The 27,907-nt window shown below is 39.8% G+C and overlaps 1 protein-coding gene across 11 annotated transcripts in view; it reads left to right on the forward strand.

The window, feature by feature from the left end:
• Terb1 (telomere repeat binding bouquet formation protein 1) overlaps nucleotides 1–27,907 on the forward strand; it is a 55,622-nt gene that overhangs the window by 13,959 nt on the left and 13,756 nt on the right. For 5 of the 11 annotated variants that reach the window (XM_087594394.1, NM_001431311.1, NM_001431308.1 and 2 more), the window contains 7 exon segments: nucleotides 3,689–3,841; nucleotides 6,342–6,476; nucleotides 8,091–8,216; nucleotides 10,035–10,189; nucleotides 17,787–18,136; nucleotides 21,254–21,318; nucleotides 21,581–21,673. In XM_087594394.1, coding sequence (XP_087450520.1) covers nucleotides 3,689–3,841; nucleotides 6,342–6,476; nucleotides 8,091–8,216; nucleotides 10,035–10,189; nucleotides 17,787–18,136; nucleotides 21,254–21,318; nucleotides 21,581–21,673 — 1,077 coding nt within the window. 11 annotated transcript variants of the gene reach the window in all.

Genomic DNA, 27,907 nt, shown 5'->3' on the forward strand with positions numbered 1-27,907 from the left:
GAATATCACATCCTGATGGTTTTACTGGTGAATTCCAACAAACAGGTCAGGAAAAAGGCCCTCAAAAATCTATATAAAGTATTCCTAAAATTAAAAGTAGAAGAAACACTTCTGAATACATCCTGTAAGGCTAGCATTATACCCAAGTCAAAAAAGGCATTTCAATAAAATTGTAAGTCTATTATGAGCATAGGTATAAAATACTATTTGTCTGAGACAGAGCCTCTTTTTTTTTTTTTTTTTTTGGTTCTTTTTGTCGGAGCTGGGGACCGAACCCAGGGCCTTGCGCTTCCTAGGCAAGCGCTCTAACCACTGAGCTAAATCCCCAACCCCGAGACAGAGCCTCTTGTAATCTGTGTAGTTGAGGATAAGCTCGACTCCTGACCTTGCTGCCTCTTCTCCCAGATGCTGGAATTACAGATCTGTGCCATCATCCTGCTTGATTTATCTGGGGCTGGGAGTTAAACTTACTGCTTTGTATATGTTACACAAGTATGCTGACCAATTCTGAGTTACATTCTCAGCCCTAGATACAAAAATATATAACAAAATATTTAAAAATCAAATTAGGATGATGCCTCCAATTTGATTCTGTCCTGGTCTACATAGCAAATTACAGGCCAGTCTGAGTTCAAAAAGGGTTTTGTAAAAATTTAACCATATGGAGAAAGGATAATACGTTATGACCAAGTGACCTATCTCATAGAAGTGCATGATTTGTTTAACATTGTAAAACCATAATCACATGCTAGAAAAAAGAGGAAATACTTTCCTTTTATAGGAAAATTATTATGCATAATGTAACATGTCTTCATAACAATCGCTATTTTTAAAAATTATTTTTCATCTTTTTAAAATATTTTTCATTTATTTTATGTATATGAGTACACACCTGCATGCTAGAAGAGAGTATCAGATCCCAATGCAGATGGCGGGAATTGAACTCAGGGCCTCTAGAAGAGAAGACAGTGCTTCCAACCACTGAGCCATCTCCTCAGTACTGTAATAAGAAAAGCTATTGGCTGTTGGCATCTTTATTTCAATCACAATTAGTTGGAAGCAGGGTCACTCAGTGTCTTAAATGAGGACTTTCTCATCCTGGGGCACCAGTCTTGGGGGCCCAAAATTAGCATTAGAATACAAGCAGCATTAGGCCAACTGTAAGCAGTATTACTTCAAGAACATAACAAAATAAATAGTATTTCTACATGCCCCAACAAATTATTGGAAACATAAAACTATCATTTGTGTCTCTTTATGTATGTTGCAGGCATGTACTCATATGCATATACACATGTGGCTACAGGTACACTTCCCTGTACATTCCAACGTGGAGGTCAGGGAGTAACTTTGGGTATTTTCCTCTATCACTCTCTTCCATATCTTTTGAGACAAGGTCTTTCACTGAAACTAGAGCTGGCTGTTTCAGCTAGACTTGCTGGTCAAAGGCTGAAATCTGCCTTTGTTTCCCTAGCACTTGGGGTATAGGCACACATCTTAAGTATGTTGTCACTGTGATCCAGTTGATTGATAGAGCAAAACATTGCAACGTTGCAGGATTAATATGTAAGTCATGGATGCATGATGTTTGTGGATAGGTTTTAACATTTGCTTTATGTAGATGTGTATGATTGCTTGTCTATATATGACTATATCCATTCCAGCACCCACAGAGTCCAGAAAGGGTTAGACCTCATCTCAAAAAATAAAAACTAAACAAAAACAAAACCTACCTTTTAGAAAAATATAATTAAAAATACTTTGTAGTGAAGAAGCTATTTTGTAGTCACCATAATGCTGAAAATGTTGCTTAAAATGTTGTCCTTAAAACTAGGATGGCTCAGCAAGTAAAGGCTCTCACCGTCAAGCCTGACTGTCTGGGTTTGATGCCCAGGATTTGTATCGTGCAAGTTGAAAAACATGTTCCAAAAGTTGTCCTCTAACCTCCACATATGTGTTGTAGTATTTGTATGCACATGCACATGAATGAGTAAATTTAAAAATTTTTTAAATTTTAAATGAAATTTTTTAAGGGCCATGAAGTCAGTGAGTAGAGATGCTTGCCGAAAACTGACCCCACGAGTTGTTCTCCGACTTGCATATGCACTCCATTGCATGCAGTCTCTACTTTCCATAAGAATAAATCAAAAGTAATCCCAAAAACATTATTTTTGTTGCATTGTATAATTTTTTAGTCCCTTTCTCAGATAGTAGCACAAACCTCTAATTCCAGCACTGGTAGAAGCAGAGAAATCAGTCTTAGCAACATAAGGAGTTCAGTGTACCCTGTACATGAGGCTGTTTCAAAAATCAAAGATAACTAGATAATTAATATAAACACAAAATATGTTTAGAAAGGGTCAGTGGATAGAGATGTAAATGCTAACGTTGTATGTATACGTTTCTGATTTCAGTCCCACCAAATAAATAAGTGAGCTGTGTTAAATTCTGGATGTGATATTATTTTAGGCAGATATCTCTTTTATTTACAATATAAAAATTAATTTTTGCTTTTAATCATCCTGCATTTAAATCATCATCCTCAGAACTAGACTAATCTAGGAAAAAGTTTTGTGGCAGGATTTTAGCTACCAGCCTCATATCTCTCGGTCACGAGCCTGTTTGTAGGATAGAAGCTGTAGAGAGACTGACTTCAGAGCGTCAGGGGATCCTTTCTTACCAACATTTTCAAGCTGGAGCATGGTGACATGGGCCTAGAACATCACTTGGGAAGAAGCAGCACTTGGGGAGAATCTTGAATGTATAGCCAGCTGGGCTAAATATTGAGACTGTCTAAAATATAAACTTATTTATACATAATATATGAACATCATTTTTGTATATATCTGTTATTGAATCTTTGCTCAATTATATGTTGGAATTTTGTGCTTGAAGATGCAAAACACAGGTGTAAATAAAAGGCGTACATGGCAGGGCATGATGGCATACTCCGCTAATCCCAGCACTTGTTAGGCAGAGGCAGGAGGATGTCTATGAGTTCAAGGCCAGGCTGGTCTATATAGTGAGTTTCAGGATGGACAGCCAGGAATACATAGAAGAAACCCTGTTTCTCAAAAAAAAAAAAAACAAACAAATAAAATTGTCTGTGGTTTTGAAACAGTGAGGCACAATGTTATTTATAGAGCAAAGCAGTCTGAGTTAGGAGTTATGCTGGAGTTTATAAAATAGGCAACTTGCTGATCAGAATACCAAGATAAAGGGATGAATCTGTTCTTTCATTGTTGTTATATTGAGTTAGGATCCTGCTGTAAGTTCAGGCTGCAGCTCACTATCTTTTGCCTCGGCCTCCACAGTCCTAAGACAATAGGACTAGAGCACTTTTCCATTCCCTAGCCCTGCTGAATTTACTCTTTATAGTCCTACTGAAAGACCAGTTTATTAGTTAGGAAGGGCACTTTATTCACAGTAAAGAACAGGCCAGTTCTCAGAAGTGAAATGAAAGATTTCCTACACAAAACAAAGCACTGTCTTATTGTACTGTGTCAAGGAGAGTGTTACTATTTGTGTGTATGTGCACATAAATAGACAAAAGTTGAACTTTTAATTCCTTAATTTTAGAGAGTTTCAGTACTTGAAAAGCCCAATAAAATGTATTTAATTTAAAATGCTGGAACAGTACACCTATTGTCTTTGAAATAGTAATAGTTTTGCTATTTTATTTCTTAAGCACATGTTCAGAACTGCTTTGTGTCTTCCGGTGGACTGGATGTTTTGTCTCAAGTTCTTGTGCGGCTGGAGTCTGATTCACACAGTACTTTTTCCAGTGCTAAGCTTGCAGTGGTAGTGATAAAGACCATGGATGCATGTATTACTGATAACTGTGAGTGAAAATGCGTAGTCAGTTTCCTATAATCGAACTTCGTTTGAGCTGAGCATGGTGGATGTTGAAGTACTACATTAAGTGCTATTGTGGGCAAAATTTCTAGCTTCTTAGAAATGGAAAGGATGCATATCTAAGTCTGACTTTAGATCTAATGAGAGAATCAAAAGAAGATCCTCTTATTCGTCAATCATTTCACTTAAAAAGTTGTCTTATCTAGATGTAGTGCGTGCTGTGGAGACAACACAATGAGACCTTGTCTTTAAAAGAAAAGCAACCTTAATAAAAATTTTAGAGGATTAAATCAAAAGGCATTGAGATATCAGGAATGGAAAACTCAATTTATAAAATTTGGGGGATTATGTAAATAATTGTATTTGAGCAGGGGAGGTGGTTCAGGAGTTAAGAGCTCTGGCTACTTTTTCAGAGGACCTAAAGTTTGTTCCCAGCACCCAAGTTAGACAGCTCACGACCACCTGTTACTCCAGCTCCAGGGATCCAACACTTCTGGCTTCTGCAGGCACCTGCACATACATGGCATATACTTATATAGAGACACATACATAAAACTCAAAAAATTGGGGTTGGGGATTTAGCTCAGTGGTAGAGCACTTGCCTATAAGCGCAAGGCCCTGGGTTCGGTCCTCAGCTCCGAAAAAAAAAAAAAGAAAAAAAACTCAAAAAATTAAAGCATGCCTTTATGTGACAAGGGTAAGGTCTGACCTACTCAGTGCATGAATGAGCAGCAGAACTAGAACCACGGACACATCTGCTTCTCCTTTGTATAAACACTTAGGATGGTAGTCTGTAAATTCTTGTAAAAAGAAAGTCTTTACATTTACAAACAACCGAAAAAGTAGATGGCTGGGTTTTTAAAGATGTGTTTTATGTATATGAGTATTTTACCTTAATGTTTTTATGTATACCATGTGTGTGCCTAGTGGCCTAGAAACCACAAGAAAACATTGGATCTCCTGGAACTGGAGTTACAGGTGACTAAGCTACGATGTCAGTGCTAGGAACTGAATCTGAGTTTCCTTCTATAAGACCAGCAAGTTCTTTTCTTTTTTTTTCTTTCTTTCGGAGCTGGGGACCGAACCCAGGGCCTTGCGCTTGCTAGGCAAGCGCTCTACCACTGAGCTAAATCCCCAACCCCCCAGCAAGTTCTTTTAACGACTGAGTCATCTCTCCAGCCCCTAGAGGCCTACTTAATAAACAGTTACTGAGTACCTCCTGCATGTTCAGATTTGGAGATATAAAAGTTGTTGAGATGTATTCTTTGACCCATGAGGTGTATCAGCAGGTAGAGGTTCCTGCAGCCAAGCCTGACAATCTGTGTTCAGTTCTGGGACACATGTGGTGAAATGAGGAACCTGACTCATGGATAAAGTTGTCCTCACCTGCATGTTTGCACCATGGCACATGTACAACTGCACACACAAGCACAATAAGTAAAGTAAAATTTAATGATATATAGTTCCTTGAGTAATCCACAACCTTGAATATCATTCATACCAGTATTATTAGACTCTGGATGAACTCTTGAAAGCCCTATAAAGGCCATGCAGGGTAGTGCACACCTATGAACCCAGCATTTAGGAAGTAGAGGTAGAAGAATCAGTGTTCAGGTTTAATAATAACTTAATAATAACTTCTTAATAATAACTTTTAAAGCCAGCCTAAGTGGTTTAAGACCCTTTCTCAAACAATCAAAAATAAAATAAATTTATACCTTACGAAGAAAAGTATAGCTTAACATAACCTCCTTGATTCTTATCACAGTTCATCATAGGTTTATATGTCCTTTAGTGCATCGTTAATATCAGTAGCATCTTACCCAGATAAGGGAACATTTTGATCTTAAGCATAGTTTGATTATCTAGCAATGTCCTTACTGTCCAGTATAGATATATGAGGTAAGAGTAGATATATTCAGCTTTTAGGACTATAGAATTAGTTCATATTTACAGCTCATGCAAAGCAACTAAACAACTTGAAAACATTTTTAAAAAGCACATAAAGGGTGCTTAGTCATGATGGCACATACCTTTAATTTCAGCACTGAGAAGGCAGAGACAGGTGGATTTCTGTGAGTTTAAGGCCAGCCTGATTACATAGAGAGTTCCAGGTCAGTCAGGACTACATGGAGAAACCTTGTCTCAAAACAACAACAAAAGAGGTTGGGGATTTAGCTCAGTGGTAGAGCGCTTGCCTAGCAAGCACAAGGCCCTGGGTTCGGTCCCCAGCTCCAAAAAAAAAAAAAAAAAAAAAAAAAAAAAAAACATACAACAACAAAAGAATATATAATGAGGACTATAATAAGTCATCATTATCTTATAATATATTTAAATTAATATAATATGTTGGTTTCTACATAACATTTATATATTAGATATTATATAGACCTATGATATTCTTCCTAAATAAGCTCTGAAAACATTTTGTATATGTATACTTAGAAATCTTAAATTTGTAATTATTTTTTCCTATATTAAACTAGCAGCTGCTTTTGCAGTGATATTATCTAAATACCACATCGTTTCTACACTTATGGCATTACTGCTACATGAAAGTCTTGATTCAGGAGAAAAATTCAGCATCATACTTGCCATTGGTCACTGCACAGAGGATTGTGGTAAGTATTAATTAAGTGTGTGTATTAAAACAGAGGGTGGACAATCACAGAAAAACACACATGGTATGCACTCATTGATAAGTGGATATTAGCCCAGATGCACAGAACACATAAAACTCAAGACGGATGACCAAAATGTGAATGCTTCACTCCTTCTTTAAAAGGGGAACAAGAATACCCTTGGCAGGGAATAGGGAGGCAAAGTTTAGAACAGAGGCAGAAGGAACACCCATTCAGAGCCTGCCCCACATGTGGCCCATACATATACAGCCACCCAATTAGACAAGATGGATGTAACAAAGAAGTGCAGGTTGACAGGAACTGGATGTAGATCTCTCCTGAGACACAGCCAGAATACAGCAAATAGGCGAATGCCAGCAGCAAACCACTGAACTGAGAACGGGACCCCTGTTGAAGGAATCAGAGAAAGGACTGGAAGAGCTTGAAGGGGCTCGAGACCCCATATGAACAACAATGCCAACCAACCAGAGCTTCCAGGGACTAAGCCACTACCCAAAGACTATACATGGACTGACCCTGGGCTCCAGCCTCATAGGTAGCAATGAATAGCCTAGTAAGAGCACCAGTGGAAGGGGAAGCCCTTGGTGGGATGTTGGCCCGGAAACCGGGAAGGGGAATAACAATCGAAATGTAAATAAGAAATAATCAAGTTAATAAAGATTAAAAAAAACCCAGAGGGTGGAAATATGTTTTTGCTTCTTTCCCCTCTTAAAATCCAGCTTTCCTTCTAGTCATTTAAGCTCCTTATTTTCTTTCTCATACTCTATTTGGTTAGTCACTGAAGCTCCTTGTCTCTCTCCAGTTTCAGTCTTCTCACCATATCACTATACAAATCTAATCCTGTTATCTCTCACCAAAAACCTTGAAGGGTCAGCTCTTCTCACCTTCAGTTAAAACTTGAAAGGTTTGCTTTCCTCTCTGTGTGTCCATCCCAGTCTCCTGTAACCCACTCCTTCCTACAGTCTCCACTACGCTCTAACCGTCTCCTTCCTTGTCTCACTTTCCCGCTTCTAGTCCTCCCTTCTCTCTCGTTTCTTCTGCTCTCTTTCCTTGGTTTTTGCTTCCTTTATCAGTTTCTCTACTCTACTTTCTCCTAACCTTTATGAGTGTTATTGTTTGTGTATATATGCATAAGTGTCTCTCTGGGGACCCACAGAAGCCAGAAGAGGAGGATAGCAGATCCCCTAGAACCTGGTTACAGGTGGTTGTGAACCACTTGATTGGGTGTTGGAAACCAAACTTGGGACCTCTGCAAGAGCAGCCAAATGCTCTTATTCACTGAGTCATCTCTCCAGCCCCACTCTTGATCTTTAAAAAAAAAACAAATAAGGGCTCTTTATTTACTGGTATGAGGTTTGGCCTGTTGTGCCTACATTTTAGAAATCATTTTCTTTTAGAATGTAGCTATTGGTTAGAAATCATTTATGAGACTTATATTGTTTATCTAAGCAGATCACCACCTAAATCAAAAACACTTTTAAAATTCTTTATTTTAAAGTTTGAAATATCATAATTATCATAGTAATGAATCATTACCTTATACATATGCTTTATCAAAAATAACCGCCATTTTAATTTTTGATATTTTTACAGAGAAAAATCAGTATGAACTTTTGAAAAACAATGGACTTCCAATGATGATACAAGCCTTAGTTGAATTTAAGAATGAAGACCTAAACAAAGCTGCCACTTACGTGCTTCTCAACTGCAAAAAAATTAGTAAGTTTACCATGACTTAGGAAAATCTTAACTGGCCGGGTGTGGTGGTCACACTTTTATCTAGCCTTGGGCTAGCTTTGCAGAGCTCAATCTTGCAGAGGTCAATCTTGCAGAGGCAGATTTCTATGAGATTTAGGCCAGTGGCATCTACATAGTGAGTGCCATGTCAGCCAATGCTACATGGTAAGACTTTTATCTAAAACAAACAAATCCAAAATATCAGCTGTCAGGTATAGTGACACACATTTGTGATTTCAGGACCAGAGGCAGATCTTTTTGAGTTACATTGTAAGATCCTGTTCTGAAGAAAAAGGAAAGAAAATAACCAAAGTTGCTAAAGAGAAATTTATATCTGCTCCAGTGAGCCAAGCTTTTTCACTTCTAGGTTATGTTTTCAGGCTTGGAAAGAGCATGTATCATTTGGAAACGACTCTTAGGATGTTGTCAGCATACTCATGCCTATGTTGAAGAGAACATGTAGATAGTAGCAGCTGAGAGAATTTACTGTTTTATGCTTGTGATTTATTTCTAAATCATAAGGTACCTTTGCTCATTTATGCAAATACTGAGGTTTTTGTTATATGCTGAGTACCATGCAAGGCATTGGGATTGAGATACAGTTATAAGGAAGCTGTGTACCTATAAGTCTAAGTAAAGTAAGCCTAGTCAAGTAAAGAAATAGTAATTCTAAAAGCTGAGACTTGGTATTATTATAAATTGGCATAAAGACTGTGAGGGAATAGATTGTGGATATGTGGAAACCTATAAGCAAAGCTGTCGGATCCAGATTTAAAATAGTAAAGGTTTTGGGAGAAAGAATCCAAAGTCACAGAATGAAAGTAATTCTTGAACAAAGATCTGAATTGCTATGGGCAAATATCTTAGGCCTAAGCCACAGGTCTTAGCTTAGGAGGGAGCCTGGCACGGAGAACTGATGAACAGTCTAGCTGGAGCCCAGAGAGCTGGTTGTAGCTATAAGATTTCTTTGTGAACAAAAAACTATAAACATAATAAATTCTTACGAAGATGGTGTTTTAAACATACGTATGCCCCCTATTTTGCTTTCTACTGTTGTAATAACTACTATGACCAAAAGCAACTTGGGGAAAAAGAATTTATTTCAGCTTACACCTTACAGTCCATCATGAAGGGAAGTAAGTTCAGGTACTCAAGGCAGGAACCTTGAATGAGGTTCAATGACAGGAGCTGAATCAGAGGCCACAGGGTTACTGTTTACATGGCTTGCTCTGCCTGCTTTTGTATACAACCCAGGACCACCTTCCAGGAACGGCATATCCTCCAGTGATTTGGGCCTTCCTACCTGAATCATTAACCATGAAAGTACTCCCCAGACTCACACAGGCTTGTCTAAGGCAGTCTGATAGAGGCATTTCCCAGTTGAGGTCCCTCTTCCTAGAAGACTCTAATCTGTGCCAAGCAGATGAAAAGGAAACCAAAACAGTCTACTTTGGGTGGAGAGATGCATCTGAACAATAGCGTGTATGCTTAGCATGTGATTGGCCCAACTTTAATGCTTTCATTCCAAGCAAACTACTTTAAAGTCAACAACCTTGTATCTGGAATAATATTTTCCTATAACTATGAAATGTAGAGTCTAATTTGTGACTAGGTCCTGAGTTTCTGCTATGCACTCTTTCCGTTTATTTTCAGTACCAGTTATTGTATATGGATATATAGTTTAAAGATGGGATAGGTGAAATATGTAAGTTGTTTAAAGTGTGACAGTAGCATTTCTAATAATGATAAACTTGTTATTCCCTTTCCCCTCCCTGCCCCACACCATCCCATATCACAAAGCTAGGAAATTATCTCAAAGTCTAGGGCAGAATTCTTTTGGTGAAAATGAGACAGAACTAAAGGACATAAATGAAAAAGAGACTCTTGGAGAACACTGGCAAGCAGCAAATGAAATTATATGCAGACTGAAACGATTTGAAAAAGGAATGAAAGAGGTGAGTTTTTCATTTCACAGAATATAGAACTCTGTGTAAATATTTTTAAAATAATATAAAAATGTTTTCTCCAGTTGTTTTAAATATGTTTAATGTAAGCCTAGTGGTGTAAATTTTAAAAGTAATACTTAAGGACTGAAGTTTGGACATAAAACAGATTTACATTTATTTTTATCTTTGTCACTAAAAATGACTCTATTTGTGTGTGTGTGTGTGTTTGTGTGTGTGTGTTTGTGTGTGTGAGAGAAAGACAGACAGAGACAGAGACAGAGACTTCTTATGCCTGAAGAGGCTAGAAGGACATTAGATCCCCTGGAGCTAGAGTTAAAGGTACTTGTGAGCTGCCTGATATGGTTGCTGGAACTTGAACTCATATCCTCTAGAAGAGCAGCAATACTTCTTAAATACTGAGCTGTCTTTCCATGCCCTATCCACAGATATAAGGGAGCCCTAAAAATGAAAGAGGGCGTTGAGGTCCCTTGAGCTGGACTTAGGGGTAGTTATGAGCCATTTGATGTGGGTGCTTGGAACTGAACCCTGGTCCTCTGCAAGAGTAATGTGCTCTTTTAACCACTGAAGTGTCTCTTTAGCTCCTAAATGATTTATAGTTTTAAAACTTAATATACATGAGTGTTCTACCTGCATTTATGTCTGTGCACCATGTACCTGCCTGGTACCCATGAAGACCAGAAGAGAAGAGTGTGTCAGATTCCCTGGAACTGGAGTTATAGATAGTTGTGAACCATGTGGATGATGGGAATCAAACCTGAGTCATGTGGGAGAGCAGATACTGCTCTTAACCCTTGAGCCATTTCTCTAGATTCCTCACATGATTTTTAAAGAAGTGTGTGTGTGTGTGTGTGTGTGTGTGTGTGTGTGTGTGTGTGTGCGTGCGCGCGTGCGCATGCATGCACACATATGCCTGAGAAGGCAAGAATAAGGTGTTAGATCCCCTGAGACTGGAGCTACAAATGCCTGTAAGCTGCCCAATGTGGATGCTGGGAAGTGAATTCGGGTTCTCTGGAAGAGCATCAAACTTTCTTAAGCACCGAGTCATCTTTCTAGGCCCACCCCCGCCACACACACACACAAATGATTTTTTAGAAAGTAGAAATGGTAACAGAAAAGGCAAGCTTTCTAAAAGATAAAACCAAGAGCTCTAACATCTGAATAATAGCTCAACAAAATTAGAAGAAATAATGTAATTTTGATCCCTCTGCCCCACTCCCATTCACAGGCACAGAATCTTGTGTCTAAATTGCAGGGCTATGGTCAATAGATAATTCCAACATCATGAAAGCATCACCCAAGATTACTTAGATGGTAAGGGTCAAGAGAGGACATAAATTTAAGAGGTGAGGGCCTAGTGGTTCACAGCACTTGCTGCTCATGCAGAGGACCTGCAGGGGTTCATTTCTTAGCATACGTGTGGTGGGTCACAACCATCTGTAACTCCAGTTCCAGGGGATCCAACACTCGCTTCTGATCTTCAAGGTTCCAGACATGCATATAGTGAATATACACATGTGCAGGTAAACGCTCATATCTGTAGATTCAAAATAAAGCAAACTTTCTAGAATGGGGGTGGGATGGGGCATATATAAGACTGCTGCTGACTGAAACAGTATACTGTTTGATAGTAAGTGGGTTGGTTGGTTGGTTGGGGTTTGGTTTTTTTTTTTTTTTTTTGGTTTTTAGAGGCAAGGTTTCACTGTGTTTTCCTTGTTGTCCTGGAACTCACTCTGTAGACCAGGTTAGCATTGAATTCCTAGAGATCTGCCTGCCTCTGCCTTCTGAGTGCATTAGGTGTACATTACACCTAATATTTTTATTGAGGTGTAAGTCATATATAAATACATACATAGAGTATGCGTTGGGGGGTGGGAGGGCGTGTGGCCACACTCATGTGCATGTGTTCATGTGTATCCCATTCTCCATGGCTTGTCCTGGAAACCTGACTGGGGTGACACTGCAATAAAGAAATGACAGACACTGAAATACAGACAGACGCACGTACAGAAAAGTTGAGATTGGGTGGCCTGTGCTTCCTCCGATGCTGCCACCTACTCAGCAGCCTGGCAGCTCAGTGAGTTTATTACGCAGAACACAGGAGGAAGTGGTAACCACTCTCAGTGGGAAGCCTTAGGTTGCAGTCATCCTGGAAGAAGAAGCTACAGTTGCTAGTTCTTACATACTGGTTCATTGTTAGTAAACATTCATACTGGGGCCGGAAGAAGGCCTTGTCCATTCCTCTGAGCCTCACTGGAGATTACTCTGCCACTCCCGTGAGTTTAAGGCATTGGGGTCCTTGACATAGCTGTGCCCATGTCAACAGTACACATTCACTCAGGACTTGAGGACTTCTCTTCACACATTGTTGGATAGAGTGGTACACGTATGTGTGAGAAGACTGTGGAAGTCAGGGGAGTCTTTGACTTTCCACATTCTGTTTGAAACTGTTTCCCTTTGGCTTGGAACTTCCCCACATATACCAGGATAGCTGGCTTAAAAGCTTCCAGGGATCTGCCGGGCTCCACCTCTTGTCTCACCATTGCTGGGATTACAGGTGTGTACCACCAGGCCTAGATTTGTGTGTGGTTTCTGGGGATCTGGATTCAAATCGACATGTTTTCCAAAGCAGGTACTTTACTGACTGAGCCACCAACAGCTTGAGATGTAATTTTCTTCCTATTCACTTGTTACCTAATTCAGGAGTTTTTTTTGAAATACATTATTCGTTCTTTTTCATTGTGATTTTAAATATATATTTTTTCCATATCAAACTTTCTTTACTTTTTTGAGATCAGGTCTTATTTTGTAGCCCTTGCTGGCCTAGAACTTGATGTATAGATTAGGCTGGCCTCGTACTTGTAACAATCTTCCAGCCTTTGCCTCCCGTGTACTGGAATTATAGGCATGAACGCCATGCGCTGGCTCCATTTCAGTCATCTTTAAATGCACAGTAAAGTGATATTAAGGACACCTCATAATGCTGTACAACCATGTTCCCTGACCCTTGTCTCTAGAACTTCTGCTGTTTATTTGTTTGAATCACGGTGGTATGCTGGCTGACCTGGAATGCATAGGCCAAGTTGACCTAGTACATGAGCAGGTTTTTTGCCTCTGCTTTCTGAGTGCCGGTATTCAAAGCTTGTGCCTCACTGCACGGCTATGTTACAGAGTCTTACAGAGAATCTGAATTTTAGAAGAAGCTGGTATTTAAAAGAGATGACTTTTAACGTTTATAAAGCTGTAGGACTGGCAGAGCCACATTTTGTGGGGGGGGTCTTTCTTCCACTCTTCTTTATCCCTTTCCACCTTTCAAACCTCTAACACTCTACCACTAACCCTAATTTATATATCCCCAGAATTCCAAACATCAAAAATCACACCCCTGCTAAAAAGCAAATCATAGTCAGCTGCTATGGACAATCTAAAGCAGTCCTGTATCTCATACCTGGGATTAAAACAAAAATGTATCATATTTCTGTGTTTTAAAGAAACCAAAATGCCAAAAAAACCCACCTTTTTCCATATTGTGATGTCTTTATTAATGTATAATATTGAGGTTAACAGTGATGCATTTGTGTATTGTCAGCTGTCCTGGCTAGTTTTATGTCCCCTTGACAGAAACTGAAGTTATCAGAAAAGAGGGAGCCTCAGCTGAAAAAAATGCCTCCATAAAATTGGGCCGTAGGCAAGCCTGTGGGGCATACTCTTAACTAGTAATTGATGTGGAAGGGCTCAACTCTTTGTGGGTGGGGTCGCTCCTGGGCTGGTTGTCCTAGGTAAGAAAGCAGACTGAACAAGCCATGTGAAGTAATCCAGTAAGCAGCACTTGTCTGTGACTTCCACATCAGCTCCTGCCTTTGGAATCCTGCCTTGTTTGCATTACTGTCCTGACTTCTTTGCATCATGAACAGTGATTTTTGGTCATGGTGTTTAATCACAACAGTTGTAATAGCTAAGACAACTACTGTATTCCCAGAACATAGTCATCGTTCTAAACTCAAACTCTGTGTAACTGTTTAAATTATCTAATATTTGTGCTAATAAAGACATGGGAGGTGTAAACTGAGGTAAAAAACAAGCTAGCTCAGTGAGGTAGCTTTATTTTCTCAACTATATACAAAATATCTACTTACAAGCTGATTCTACAACTAAACTGCCATCTTTCTAGGAACCTCTTTCTCTCTATGTCATTCTACTGAGCTACTGTATTTTTCTCTTGAGTTCTCCAAATGCAAGAGGAGAACTTAGCTCTCTTTCCTAGAATTCTGTTTTACCTGTGTCCTGCCAGCTGCTTCAATGTTGTTCTGCAAGCCCAAAGAGAGAATCCCTATCTTTTACCTAGAGCTCCTTCCATAAAATATCCACGGCAAAAAAGAGGAGAACTTTCAAAGGTCCAATGACTATAAAAGAAGTCTCTTACTCCTCTCTACACCCTTGACAGGCTGAGCCATGTCACCATCTTGGAGGGGGTACTCCAAGCCAGGCAGTAGGGGCTGACCCATTCACCTTTACAGAGGGGTAGCTCAAGACTATCCAGCTGACTTTCCCTTGGGTCAGAGAGCAAGGACCACAGGAACTCTCCCAAGCAGCTTGCCTTAAACTAGTCAGGGGCTTTCTGTTCTTTAGCATTCCTGTCTATGGAGGCTCTTAGAGGCACACCCAAACTGCGGCTCTTTATAAAGCACCTAACTGCACCTGACAAGTGCAGTTATCTATTTAGGTTTCCATGGTTTGCCAACAATTAGATTTCTATGTCATAAAATATCCTGTAACAAGTCTGTGCCCATTAAATAACTCCTAGCTCTTTAATCTGCTTTCACTGGTAGCCAATGTTCAAAGGACAAAATTTATAACAAAATATATACATTAAGGAGAGCTTAAAATTTAAATAAAAATATGAACTGGTTTATTACTTGCTTCACTTATTATAAAGAATCTCCCACCAGTCATTGTGGCGTACACCTGTAATCCCAGCATTGAGGTGGAGGCAGGAGACAGGTGTTCAAGGCTATATAGTAAATTTGAGGCTAGCCTAGGGTACGTGAGGTCTGTCATGTGTTTACAGGCATCAGAGGTGAGTAAGCCTACCAATGTTAGAGTCCCATGGTGTGTGCATGGTGGTCAGAGGACAGCTGTATAGAGCCAGTTCTTTCCTTTACCTTTATGTGAGCTCGGCTCATCAGGTTTGATTGACTCTACTCACTGAGCTGTCTCATTGACCTGTATTGGAGTTTCTTCATTCACAGCCATCAGGAAAAACAAACTAGATTCTAGAGTGAAGTGCTCCCCCCCGCCTTTCTTAATTCTTTTTAATCCTGCTTCACTGCTCCACTGTGTTGCAGCCTTTGGTATTATTCTCCTGTCCAAAGCCATCCTAATCCCTTGGTGTGACCTACTTTCTCTTTATTAGAACCTTTATAATCCTTATCCCTAGCATTTTATATTTTATTTTATTATTATTATTCTCTGATATATGACATCTTAACCAAAGTTTCCCCTCCCTTTACTCCTCCCAGACCCTTCCTCTCCCAACATTTTAAAGTTCATGTTGATGTACCTTTTACGGGATTATATCTTAGGTAGTCAGTTTTGGAGTTAATGTTCTCAAACCTGCATAGGTTATTCATCTGTCTCTGTAGCTTTGAAATTTTGTTTAGCCTTTATTTCTTATTCCATTGCTGCCTGTTATTGTGGGTTTACTCCTTTTAGAAAACTGATCTTGGACTGGAGATCTGGCTCAGTGGTTAAGAGCACCGACTGCTCTTCCAAAGGTCCTAAGTTCAAATCCCAGCAACCACATGGTGGCTCACAACCATCTGTAAAGGGATCTGATGCCCTCTTCTCGTGTGTCTGAAGACAGCTACAGTGTACTTTCATAAAATAAATAAATCTTTAAAAAAAAGAAAGAGAAAAAAGAAAATGATCTTTATCCAGTTGGTGATGGTGTGTGTCTTTAGTCCCAGCACTGGGGAGGCAGAGGCAGGTGGATCTCTGAGTTCGAGGCTACCCTGGTCTACAAAGCAACTTCCAGGACAACCAGAGTTATACAGAGAAAGCCTGTCTTAAAAATGGAACGGTGGTGGTGGCAGTAGTAGTAGTAGTAGTAGTAGTAGTAGTAGTAGTAGTAGTAGTAAGTCAAAAGAAAGGAAGAAAACTAATCTTTAAAAAGTTTTGTAGAGGACCAAAGTAAAACTACTTAATGCATTGTTATTGGAAACTACTCTTTTGCAGTGTTCTTTGGGATGAATTTGTTGATAAATATTATGTATAATAAATATTATATATTAGATATTACAATGCCACAGTTAAAAACATTGGCATGTAAAATTAATTTATAGGATTTCTTATACGTTCAGATTTTATTATAAAAGATGTACAGAGATAAATAAAACAAAAAAGAAAGGCTGGGCACAGTAGTACTCATCTTTAACTCCCTCTGGAGGCAGAAACAGGGGGATCTCTGTGTGTTTGAGGCCAGCTTGGTTTATCTAGCAAGTTGTAAACCAATCAGGGCTACACAATGAAACACTGTCTCAATAAATAAATAAATAAATACATACATACATACATACATACATACATACATACATACATACGAAAGACACTTAGTCATGCATACATGAATAACTCCAGCCAGTAATGTGCATACTGTCTGTTCTTCACATGCTTTGACTGTGTCGTGAGAAAAGGAAGATTCTGCAGTGCACTTTCAATAGTATTTTCTTTTATTATAATGAAATAGAGTAATTTTCCTACGTTTAAGAGCTAAGTATGTTTCCTGTCCAGTGGACTGTTTGTCTCCTCTGCTTACCTGCCCATGCCATTGTTGATTTTTCCTTAGGTAGGTGTTTTTCTAGTGCTTTTTAAGAGTTACTCTGTGCTCTAGTACATGCTTTACATATGATTTCCCGTTCTGGGTTGCCATTGGTTTTACTTCTTGCTCTTTCCCCTCCTAAGTCCATTCTCCTTCATTGTCCTTGGTCTGTAGGCGATCTTTCAAAGATATTTTGTGTATTAATTTTTCCTTTTGTGATGTATTATTGTGTACTATTTAGATAGGACTTCTACCCCTTGAGAATTTTTTTTTATAATGGATGTACTTTCTTTTTTTATGTCTGTCTCTGTCTCTGTCTCTGTATCATCTCTCTCTCTCTCTCTCTCTCTCTCTCTCTCTCTCTCTCTCTCTCTCTCTCTCTCTGTGTGTGTGTGTGTGTGTAAACTAGTCTTCTTCTACCATATGTGTCCTGGGGATCACACTTAGGTTGTCAAGCTTGTCAGCAAGCACCTTTATCAACCTAGCTATCTCCCTGAGTCTATATAATTTCATTTAACATTATAAAAATATTTGGTTCACTTTTACTTTACTGTTGTAAAACTGTCATTTGGCTACATTAATTTCCCACATAGCTTCTCAGGTATCCTAATATCATTTATTAAGTAAATGATTATTCCTCCGAATGTAAATTATTTCTTTTACTATAAGTGTTATATAATCAATCAAAAATTTTATATTAAGGAAATGTAAGGTATATTATAAGGAAATTATTATACTGAAATTATTTACTTGTTATTTCTTGCATTGTAGCAACAAGAAGATAGCAGTGAACATTGTATGGATAATACCCCGTCTATGAAAGTAAACATACAGACCAATTCGAAACATCTATGTGGGGATAGGATTGGAGGTACCAGAGCAGAAGATAAGGATACAAACCAGACTAGACAGCTTCACAGCTCTAAGCCCAGTGGAATCGTGTCTAAAGCTTGTGCAAATGAAAACCAACCGAAGACTCTGGTAAAGGACACAAATCCAGTTAATCCTCTCTATAGAGCGAAAGGGCAAGATAAGATTTTACCCAAAACCACTCCAAGCTGTGCTCAAAACCTAAACGAAGAAAAAACTTTTGACCAAAGGGATTCTGTTTCTCAATCCAGGTATAGTTTAATGATCATAGTGCTTGCTTAGTCAATAAGTATTTATTGTGTGCCATGTTGTTAAGCACTGTGGACACAGGAAGGATTAAAGATGGTATTGGGAGGAACCTAACGTAAGTTAGGTTTTCTTCCTTTCGTTTCCTTTTTTTCAAATGTATTTAACCTTTTACAATTTCATGTGTATAAAATGTACTTTATCATATTTCCCCTTCAGAATATTCTTTTCCTCCTGCCAATCCCGTTCTTCTTCCTAATACGTCCCCTTCCTACTTCCATGACTTTAGTGCTTGTGTATCTGGATGCCTTTAATTAGGGTTGCTTGTCATGAGCTTGAATGTGAGAGGGGAAAAAATTGGGATAGGATCTACTACATCCCAGGCTGGCTGTGTGTCTGAGGATGACCTTGAAATTTTGATCTTCCTACCTCTATTTCCCAAGTGCTGGTATCTGAGGCAAGGATAACCACACCCAGTTTTTTGCAGTGCTGGAAATTAAACCCATGACATGCTGATGCTGGGTAAGTGCTCTATCAAATGAGCTATATCCCCAGCTCTAAAGTTAAAAAAAATGACCAATGAGTTTGGTTGAGGAGTTATAGATGCTAGTTTATCAAAGGCAACGTCTCAGGATTTGGGGTTTAATTCACAGGATATAGGGAACCACTAAGGACTTTTTTTTTGCCTTATTTTCTTTTTATTTTGAAACAAGATCTCATGAATCACAAATACCAAAAAGCAAAACAAAACTAAAATCTCAACAATCTTTCAACTACCTATGTAGTCCAGGATGACCTTGAACTTGTCTTGTGTGTACTACACACCCCCACCCCCGTTTAAATGGGGCTGGTGATCAAAACCAGGGCGTTGTGCATCTTAGGCAAACATTCAACCAATTGAATTACATCCTAAGCTCCTGGAGACTTTAAATTGAGTGAAATACTTGTGCTAGGTAGTTTTGCATTAACCTAATGAGAGCTAAAGTCACCTGAATGGAGGACATACCTCCATAAGATCAAGCTATGTGAAAGCCTGTAGGGCATTTTCTTCGTTAGGGATTAATGAGGGATGGTCCTGAATTCCATAAGAAAGCAGGCTGAGCAAGCAATGTGAAGCAGTCCAGTATCCGCACCCTCCATGGCCTCCATATCAGCTCCTGCTTCCAGTTACCCACCCTGTCTGAGTTCCTGTCCTAACTTCCTTCAGTGATGGGCAACATCATGGAAGTTGAAGCCAAATAAACCCTTGTCTCCTCAACTTGCTTTTCATCACAGCAATAGAAACCCTAAGACAATAATCAAATTTGAATCTTATAAATTATGCTTACAAAAGAAAGTTTAAATTAAGTCCCTATATTTGAAGTAATAATGGGAGCCTGAACCTGTCAACAATGTTTCAAATACTCATTTGCAAATTTACTGTGGTGAAGGGAATAGTGTGATGAAAATCAATTTGAGTTTGCTTTTGTTTGTTTCTCTTTGTAGTCCTGCCTGTCCTGGGACTCTATATAGACTAGACCAGCCTCAGATGCAGAGATCCTTTTGACTCTGCCTCCCAAGTGCTGGGATTAAAGGTGCGTGCCACCACCATCCTGCTGGGTTTCCTTTAGTTCCCCTAATTCCACAGGTAGCAAGCAGAATGCAGACATGCAGCTTTCCTTGTGTTTGTCTGACAGCTGCTGTACCTAAGATCCGATTACAGGAAGACTTACCAGGCAGCTGGGGTACATTGTCACTTCCTTTGCAAGGCTTTTTTTTTTCTTCAAGTTCAAGGACAGTTTTATTAGAGTTTAAAAGGAAAACAAGTCAGGCAAATGGTAAATCTCAACAGCTGCCAGGAGGAGAGATGGAGTTAGAGGCTGCGAAAGTTGGCATTCGGGGCAGAGAGTTAGTAGGAGCTTTATGATGGAAGAGGAGGAAGATGTCAAGGAAAGAGAAAAAGTCCAGAGTGTTGGGGCTTTTGACCATTGTCAAAAAAAAAAAAAACCCAAAGGAAAATTTATGCTTTTGACAGTACTCAGAAAATTAGGAGGCTTAGGAGTGTGGCAAGGGTCTGTCTCCAAGACCATTCTCAAGGTAATTTTAATCTTATTTCTCATGGGTAGGAGACTGCGAAATGCCCAGATGTGTTTTGGGGCTAGCTTTCTTGTCCTCTGTTCCAAGGCTTTCACACACACACACATTCATATTCATATTCTCTCTCTCTCTCCCTCTCTTTCTCTCTGTCTCTCTCTTCCTCTCTCTCTCTGTCTCTCTCTCCCTCTCTCTCTCTCTGTCTCTCTCTCTCCCTCTCTCTCTCTCCATCTCTCTCTCTCTCCATCTCTCTGTCTCTCTGTCTCTCTGTCTCTCTCTGTGTCTCTCTCTTTCTCTCTCTCTCTCTTTCTCCTCCCTCCCACCCCCTTGGATTGGCCCTGTTTTTATTAGAGTAGAGGCAGAAGGATAAAAAAAATTCAAAGTCCCCCTTTAATACAGAGCAAGTTTAAGGGCCAGACTGAGGTACAGAAGACTTAAAAATAAATAAAAATTATAAAAAGAACCCTCTCTGTAGTGTTTTTTACAGTATTTCTCTTCTGTCTTCTTTTGCTTTCTGGAGTCTATTGAAGACCCTACTTTGGCCAAGCTTGTTGATGTGGTAGTCAGCCTTCTGTCATTACAACAAAATTCCTGGGGCAATTAACTTTCAAAGGGAAACGATTTATTTTGTCTCCTGCTTCTGAAAGTTAAAGTCTGAAATGGTGGGCTAGGTACCCTTTGATTTAGGGTCTCTAGCAAGGGCAGCACAGCATGGCAGGTGCATCTGTTGGAGCAAACCACCTACCTCATGATCCAAGAAACAAAAGAAATAGGACAAGCTAGAGTTACACAGTTGCCTTCAAGGATGTATGCCTGGTGACCTTAAAACCTTCAAGAGGGCCCCACCCCTGAAGGATCTCAAAATCTCCCGGTACTGCCCAGGGCTTGAGTAATGGGCTTTTGAGGGGCATTTGATGTTTAGATTATAGCAATAGGTTTTGGGTCCAGCTCCATCTGCCTGTTGGACATTGAGAATCACACAACTGTTTCAATGTCCCCCACATCATAGAACCTTTACTTTTAGTAACATAGTATCCACTTTCTTTCAGTGACCATGTTCTTAAACATCTGACCCATACTGTCAAAAATAGAAAGCAGCAGGTACCAGAAACAGGTATGATTTAAACTGTTTGTTCATAAGAAAATAAGTAGTGGATGGCTAAAACTCAAGTGTAAATTGGTACACCTGCCCTGTATAACTCTGGCACACCCACCGTTAGCACTACTTACTCATAGCCAGAATCTTTCTCTTTTTCCACTAATGTGACTGGATATGTAGTACTGAGAGAAAAATGTATGAAAATCTGAGACTTAATAAATCTTACACATTTCAGAACCTTTTCATTAAACAAAAAAATCTTATGGATTTTTTTCAGATCCATTTATCTTGTGTTTAGATATAATAGATAAAGAAGTTGGTTTTCAAGAAACTGACAACTGTTCCAGAATGTTAAAATATAGATGCCCAGGTAAATATTTTTAATAATAATTTTATAATTGAATCTGTATCTGCTATTAGTTAACTAGAATTTATAACACTTCTGCCTTAGTGATTTAACTTCACTAATAAATGACAACCTGAATCTTGAATGAAAGCATTCAAGTTAGTGTTCTCTATTTTGCTTTAGGTCATACCCACATGAGTAAGTGTAATTGTATGTCTATTATTTATTGTTTTGTTTTTATCATAACACATCTATAACTTTAAATGTGCAAGATAAGTATGCTTTCAGAGAGTAGAGAAGTATTTACTCTGTATTATGCTCTAAACAGGTATTAAGTATGCCATACATAATTTTATATTTATAATTTACTAATGTTCATAATGTACCATGCCCTACTACTGATTTTTTTCTATAAAGTCTCATTGTACTGACCCCAACCTTTCTCTTCACAAACCTACCATTTCTTTATTTTTCATGCTCACTTTTTTTTTTTTTTTGGTTCTTTTTTTCGGAGCTGGGGACCGAACCCAGGGCCTTGCGCTTCCTAGGCAAGCGCTCTACCACTGAGCTAAATCCCCAACCCCCCATGCTCACTTTTTAATGACCCTGCTTTATAGAAAAAAAATTGAGGCTACTCCATGTTCAGTTCAGAACATCACTGTTCTATTTTGGATGATAACATGCATCTGTTACTCTGAAGCTGATGTATAACCATAATATGAATCCCATATCCTGTTTCTTCTGTCTCACATAATTGTAAACTCCGTTCTGCAGTCCCTTCCTTTAAATCATCACACCTGTATTCCAGAGCTGGGAGGTGGTGGTAAACACCTTTAAGCCCAGCACTTGGCAGGCAGAGGTAGGCATCTCTCTGAGTCTAAGGCCAACCTGGTCTACAGAGTGAGTTCCAGGACAACCAGGGCTACACAGAGAAACCCTGTCTCAAAAAACTAAGAAAACTGGGAAGTGGGTAGAGTGCAGACTGACACAGGGATGGTTAGAGCCTAGGAACTCCAGTCTAGTTTAGGCAGTGTAGTTACTTCCTCATCTCTCAAACATACAAACAAGCAAGCAGACAAAGCCAGTGTCAGTTACAGTTCAACTGCTGTGAAAAGACACCATGACCAAAACAACTCTTACGAAAAAAAAAATCATTTAATTGGTGTCTTGCTGACAGTTTCAGAGATATAGTCCATTATCATTATGGTGGGAGGAGCAGGACAGCATGCAGGCAGGTGCTGGAGCAGTATTGAGAGTTACATTCTGATCTGTAGGCCAAAAGAGAGACTCTGGACTTTTGAAACCTCAAAGCCCCCTTCCACCAAGTGACACACTTTCTCCAATAAGGGCACACCTACTCCAACAGTGCCACACCTCCTAATCCTTTTCTGGTTGTGCCATTCCCTGTGACTAAGTGTTCAAATATAGGAGCATGTGGGGGCCATTCTTATTCAAACCACCACAGACAGCATTAATATGAAAAATGTGGTTTAAACTCATTTCTTTTTCTCTGATTTTGAGACAGGCTATCACACTGTAACCCAGCCTGGCTTGGAACCTACTATATAGCCTAGGCTAGCCTGAGATTCAGCTGTGAGCCACCACTCCTAGATTAACATAATATTTCTGGGCTAAAAATGTGGACTCCTTGGTTTAAGTTGTTCATGTCTAATAGATGCTAATTATCGGTGTACTTTCCTTATAAATGCCACAGTATTTATAGTGCCATGTTGAATTCATTGTGAAATATCTAGATAGGAAGTTTGGGTTGATATATCCATTTGTACTACTTGAACCATGCTTATTTTTTCTCATCTTAAAAAAAGTACTTGGTACTATTTGCTTTCCCTTTAAATATTCATCTGCTCTAACTTTCTTTTTTTTAAGATAGAGGGTGAGAGGCTGGGAGGGAGGGGAGCCTTCCTTGCATGTATGCCTGTAAATCACTTGTGTGCCTGGTGCCAAAGAGGGGCAGCCAAAGTGTCGATTACCCCAGAACTGCAGTTACAGACTGTTGTGAGCTGTCATGGTAGTGCTGGGAACCCAGATCCTCTGAAAGAGCAGTTACTGCTCTCAACCACTAAGCCATCTCCCCAGCCGTGAGAGAGATCTTTAAAGATAGGTTTTGATTGTGTAGCCCTAGCTGACTTCAGATCTCAAATTTGCCCTGAATTTTCAGCAATCTTCCTGCCTCTGCTCTCTAAGGGCTGGGGTTATCAGCATGTGTGAGCATGCCAGAGCATTCTTCTGGTTTTTATTGTTGACTCTTCTGATTCCTTCTCTCTCAGTACAGTTGCTCCCTTAATCCTCTAAAACCTGGCACTTGTCCTCTTGTCCACTATCACACTCATTCTTGCCGTTACTGAGGACTGAACCCAGGACCTCACATGTACTAGGCAAGTATCCACGATTGCTGTGATCTTTGTCCCTCCTTTCTTGACATTCTACTTATTTTTATATGTTAAAGTTAGGTAAAGGCTCTCTTCCCTCTAAATCCATCTAATTAATTTAGTTCTTTTTGTCATTCCACTGAACTTTAAACTTTCGTTTACGTGGAGCCTTTTCCCCTTAAAACTGGTGACTCATTCATTATTAACTCATTATTTTTTATTTAGGTTATTGACATGGGTCATGGCTTTATTATGAGCCAATCAATAGTATAGATTAGACAGGAATACCCTGTAAAGATTGGCAGTGGACTACACTAGTTAAGAGTACTTCAGGGCTCCACCTATCTTTGGAGCTCAAGAAAAGGAGTTTAGTTGGTAAAGGTAAAGCATGGGTACTTCTCTCTCTCCTCATACTGCATCTAATTTTAATCATGTGGTCACTCAACTATGCGCATAGGCATAGGGTGGTAAATAGGGAATTCTTCCTAAAAGTTTATTTGAGAACAGTTTGTTAGTGCATATCAGTCAAAGCTGGATTGTCCTTTCTATTCCTCATATTCAAATACACTGGGAATATATTTGAATAGAAACTCTTTACACTTAGGGCAATGGTTAGGAGCCATACTGCTCTTGAAGAGGACCTGAGTTTAATTTCCAACATTCACTGCTCACAACTACTTGTAATTGTAGCCCAGCAGATCTGGCACTCTATTCTGGCTTCTATAGCTGTCTTAGTTACTGTCCTACTGTTGTGATGAGACAATGTGGCCAAAGCAACTTAGAAAATATTTACTTGGGGCCTTGCTTACAGTGGGGGTTGGGGGAGACAGAGAGACAGAGATAGACAGACAGACAGAGACAGATTCAGAGAGAGACAGAGACAGAGAGAGACAGAGACAGAGAGAAAGAGAGAAACTGGGCCTGGCATGGGCTTTTGCAACCTCCAAAGTCCACCCCCAGTGACACAGCTCTTCCAACAAGGCTGCACCTCCTAATCCTTCCTAAACAGTGTACACACACACACACACACACACACACACACACACACACACACACACTTAATAAGGGGCTGAAGATTTGGCTCAGCAGCTAAGAACATTGGCTACATTTTTAGAGGGCCCTTGTTCAATCCCTAGCACCCACATGGATGTTCCCAATCATCTGTAACTCTAATTCTAGGGGATCTAACATCCTCTTCTGACTCTGTTGGGTACAACATGTCGTTGGCACACAGATATACATGCAGGCAAATCAGCCTCCCTCTCCTCCCAGTACCCCCTCACACATATCTTTCCCCCCATTCCACCCTCCTCTTCTCCTTTATGAAGGGGGAGCCCCCCCCATGGTTGTTAGCTGCTCCACTACACTAAATAAGCACACACACACACACACACACACACACACACACACACACACACACACACACTGCAGAACTAGGTGCTTCCTCTTCCACTGAGGCCAGACAAAGTGGACATATGTGGGGATGGTATCCATAGGCAGGCAATCAACAGACTAAGGGACTTCCCCTGTTCTAGTTTTTGGGGGACCTGCATGTACACCAAGTTGCTCATACACTACATATATGCGGGGAGCCTAGGTCCAGCCTGTGCTTGATCTTTGGTTAGTAATACAGACTCTGGGAACTCCCAAGAGTCCAGGTTAATTGACTCTATTGGTCTTCTTGTGGGGTCTCTGTCCTCTTCCGGTCCCTCAGTCCTTCTCTCAACTCTTCCATAGGACTCCCCGAGTTCCATCTAATGTTTGGCTATGGGTCTCTGCATCTTTTTCTATTGGCTGCTGGGTGGTGCAGGTTCCTGTCTACAAACATAACTGAGTATCATTATTAGTGCCAGGGATTGGTTCTTGCCTATAGGATGGGTCTCAATTTGGGGTAGTCATTGGTTGGCCATTCCCTCTGTCTCTGCTCTCTCTTTGTCCCTGCACTTCTTGTAGGCAGGACACATTTCAGATTGAAGGTCTCGTAGGTAGGTTGCTGTCCTTATCCCTCCTCTGGGAGCCCTGCCTAGCTAGAGGGAGTGGACACTTCTGGATCCATATCCCCCATTGCTAGAAGTCTCAGATAGAGTCATCCTCATATACCCCCTGGGAACTCCACCCATCCCAGGTTTCTGGCATGTCCCCTGCCCCATCACCACTGATTTCCCTTCTTTCTCCCCTGCACTCCCTACATCTGATCCCCCACTGCCCTGATCCCCTCCCCATCCATTCTTTCAGCCAATTCCCTTCTTTCATCCTCCAATACCTATTTCATTTCCTCTTCTGAGTAAGATTCATCCATCCTCCCTTGGGTCCTCCTTGTTATTTGGCTTCATTGAGTCTATGGATTATAGTGTGGTTATCCACACTTTATGGCTAATATCCACTTACTGGAGACTGCATACCATGCATGTCCTTCTGGGTCTGGGTTAACTCACTCAGGGTGATATTTTCTAGTACTATTCGTTTGTTTGTGAAATTCATGATAGCCTTTTTTTTTTTAATGTCTGAGTAGTTTTACTTGTTTAAATTAACCACATTTTCTTTGTCCACTCTCCAGTTGAGGGACATGTGAGTTGTTTCCAGTTTCTGGCTATTACAATAAGGCTGCTATGAACACAGTTGAATAAGTGTCTTTGTAGGGTGGTGGAGTATTTTGGGGGTATATGCCCAGAAGCGGTATAGCCAGGCAAGTAGAGCTATTCCCAGTTTTCTGAGAAACCACCGAATTGATTTCCAGAATCGTTATACAGGTTTACATTCCCACTAGCAATGGAGGGGTTCTTCTTGCTCCACAACCTTGCCAGCATGTGCTGTCCCTTGAGGTTTTGTTCTTAGCCATTATGATGGGTATAAGGTGGAATCTCAGAGTCATTTTGATTTGCATTTCCCTATTGACTAAGGACATCCAACATTTCTTTAGGTACTTCTCAGCCATTCCAGATTTCTCTGTTGAGAATTCCGTTTAGCTCTGTACCCCATTTTTAAATTAGGTTATTTGGTTTGTTGGTGTCTAACTTCTTCAGTTCTTTGTGTGTTTTGGATATTAGCCTTCTGTCCAATGTAGGGTTAGTGACAATCTCTTCCTAATCTGTAGGCTGCCTTTTTTGTCCTGTTGACAGTGTCCTGTGCCTTACAGAAGATTTTCAGTTTCATGATGTCCCTTTAGTCAGTTGATCTTAGAACCTGAGCCATTGGTGTTCTGTTTAGGAAATTGCCTCCTTTATCAATGTGTTCAAGGCTATGTCCCACTTTTTTTTTTTTTTTTTTTTGGTTCTTTTTTTCGGAGCTGGGGACCGAACCCAGGGCCTTGAGCTTCCTAGGCAAGCGCTCTACCACTGAGCTAAATCCCCAACCCCCCCACTTTCTATTCTATTAAATTTAGTGTATCTGGATTTATGTTGAGGTCTTTGATATACTTGGCTTGAGTTTTTGCAGAGTGATGAGTTTAGATCTATTTGAATTCTTCTACTTGCAGACATCCAGTTAGACCAGCACTATTTGTTGAAGATGCTTTCTTTTTTCCATTGTATGTTTTGGGGTTCTTTGTCAAAAATCAAGTGTTCATAGGTTGTGTGTGTTTATTTCTGGGTATTCAATTTGATTCTATTGAGCAACCTGTCTGTTTCCAATACCATGTAGTTTTTATTACTGTTGCTTTGTAATACAACTTGAAGTCAAGGATAATGATTCCTACAGAAGTTCTTTTATTGTTCAAGATTGTTTTAGCTATCCTGGGTTTTTCGTTTTTCCATATGAAATTGAGAATTGTTCTTGCAAGGTCTGTAAAGAATTTTGTTGGAATTTTTGTAGGGATTGCATTGAATCTGTAGATTGTTTTTTGATAAGATGGCCATGTTCAGTATGTTAA

The sequence above is a fragment of the Rattus norvegicus genome, chromosome 19 (genome assembly GCF_021556685.1).
Source record: "Rattus norvegicus strain SHRSP/BbbUtx chromosome 19, alternate assembly SHRSP_T2T, whole genome shotgun sequence".
Lineage (NCBI taxonomy): Eukaryota > Metazoa > Chordata > Mammalia > Rodentia > Muridae > Rattus > Rattus norvegicus.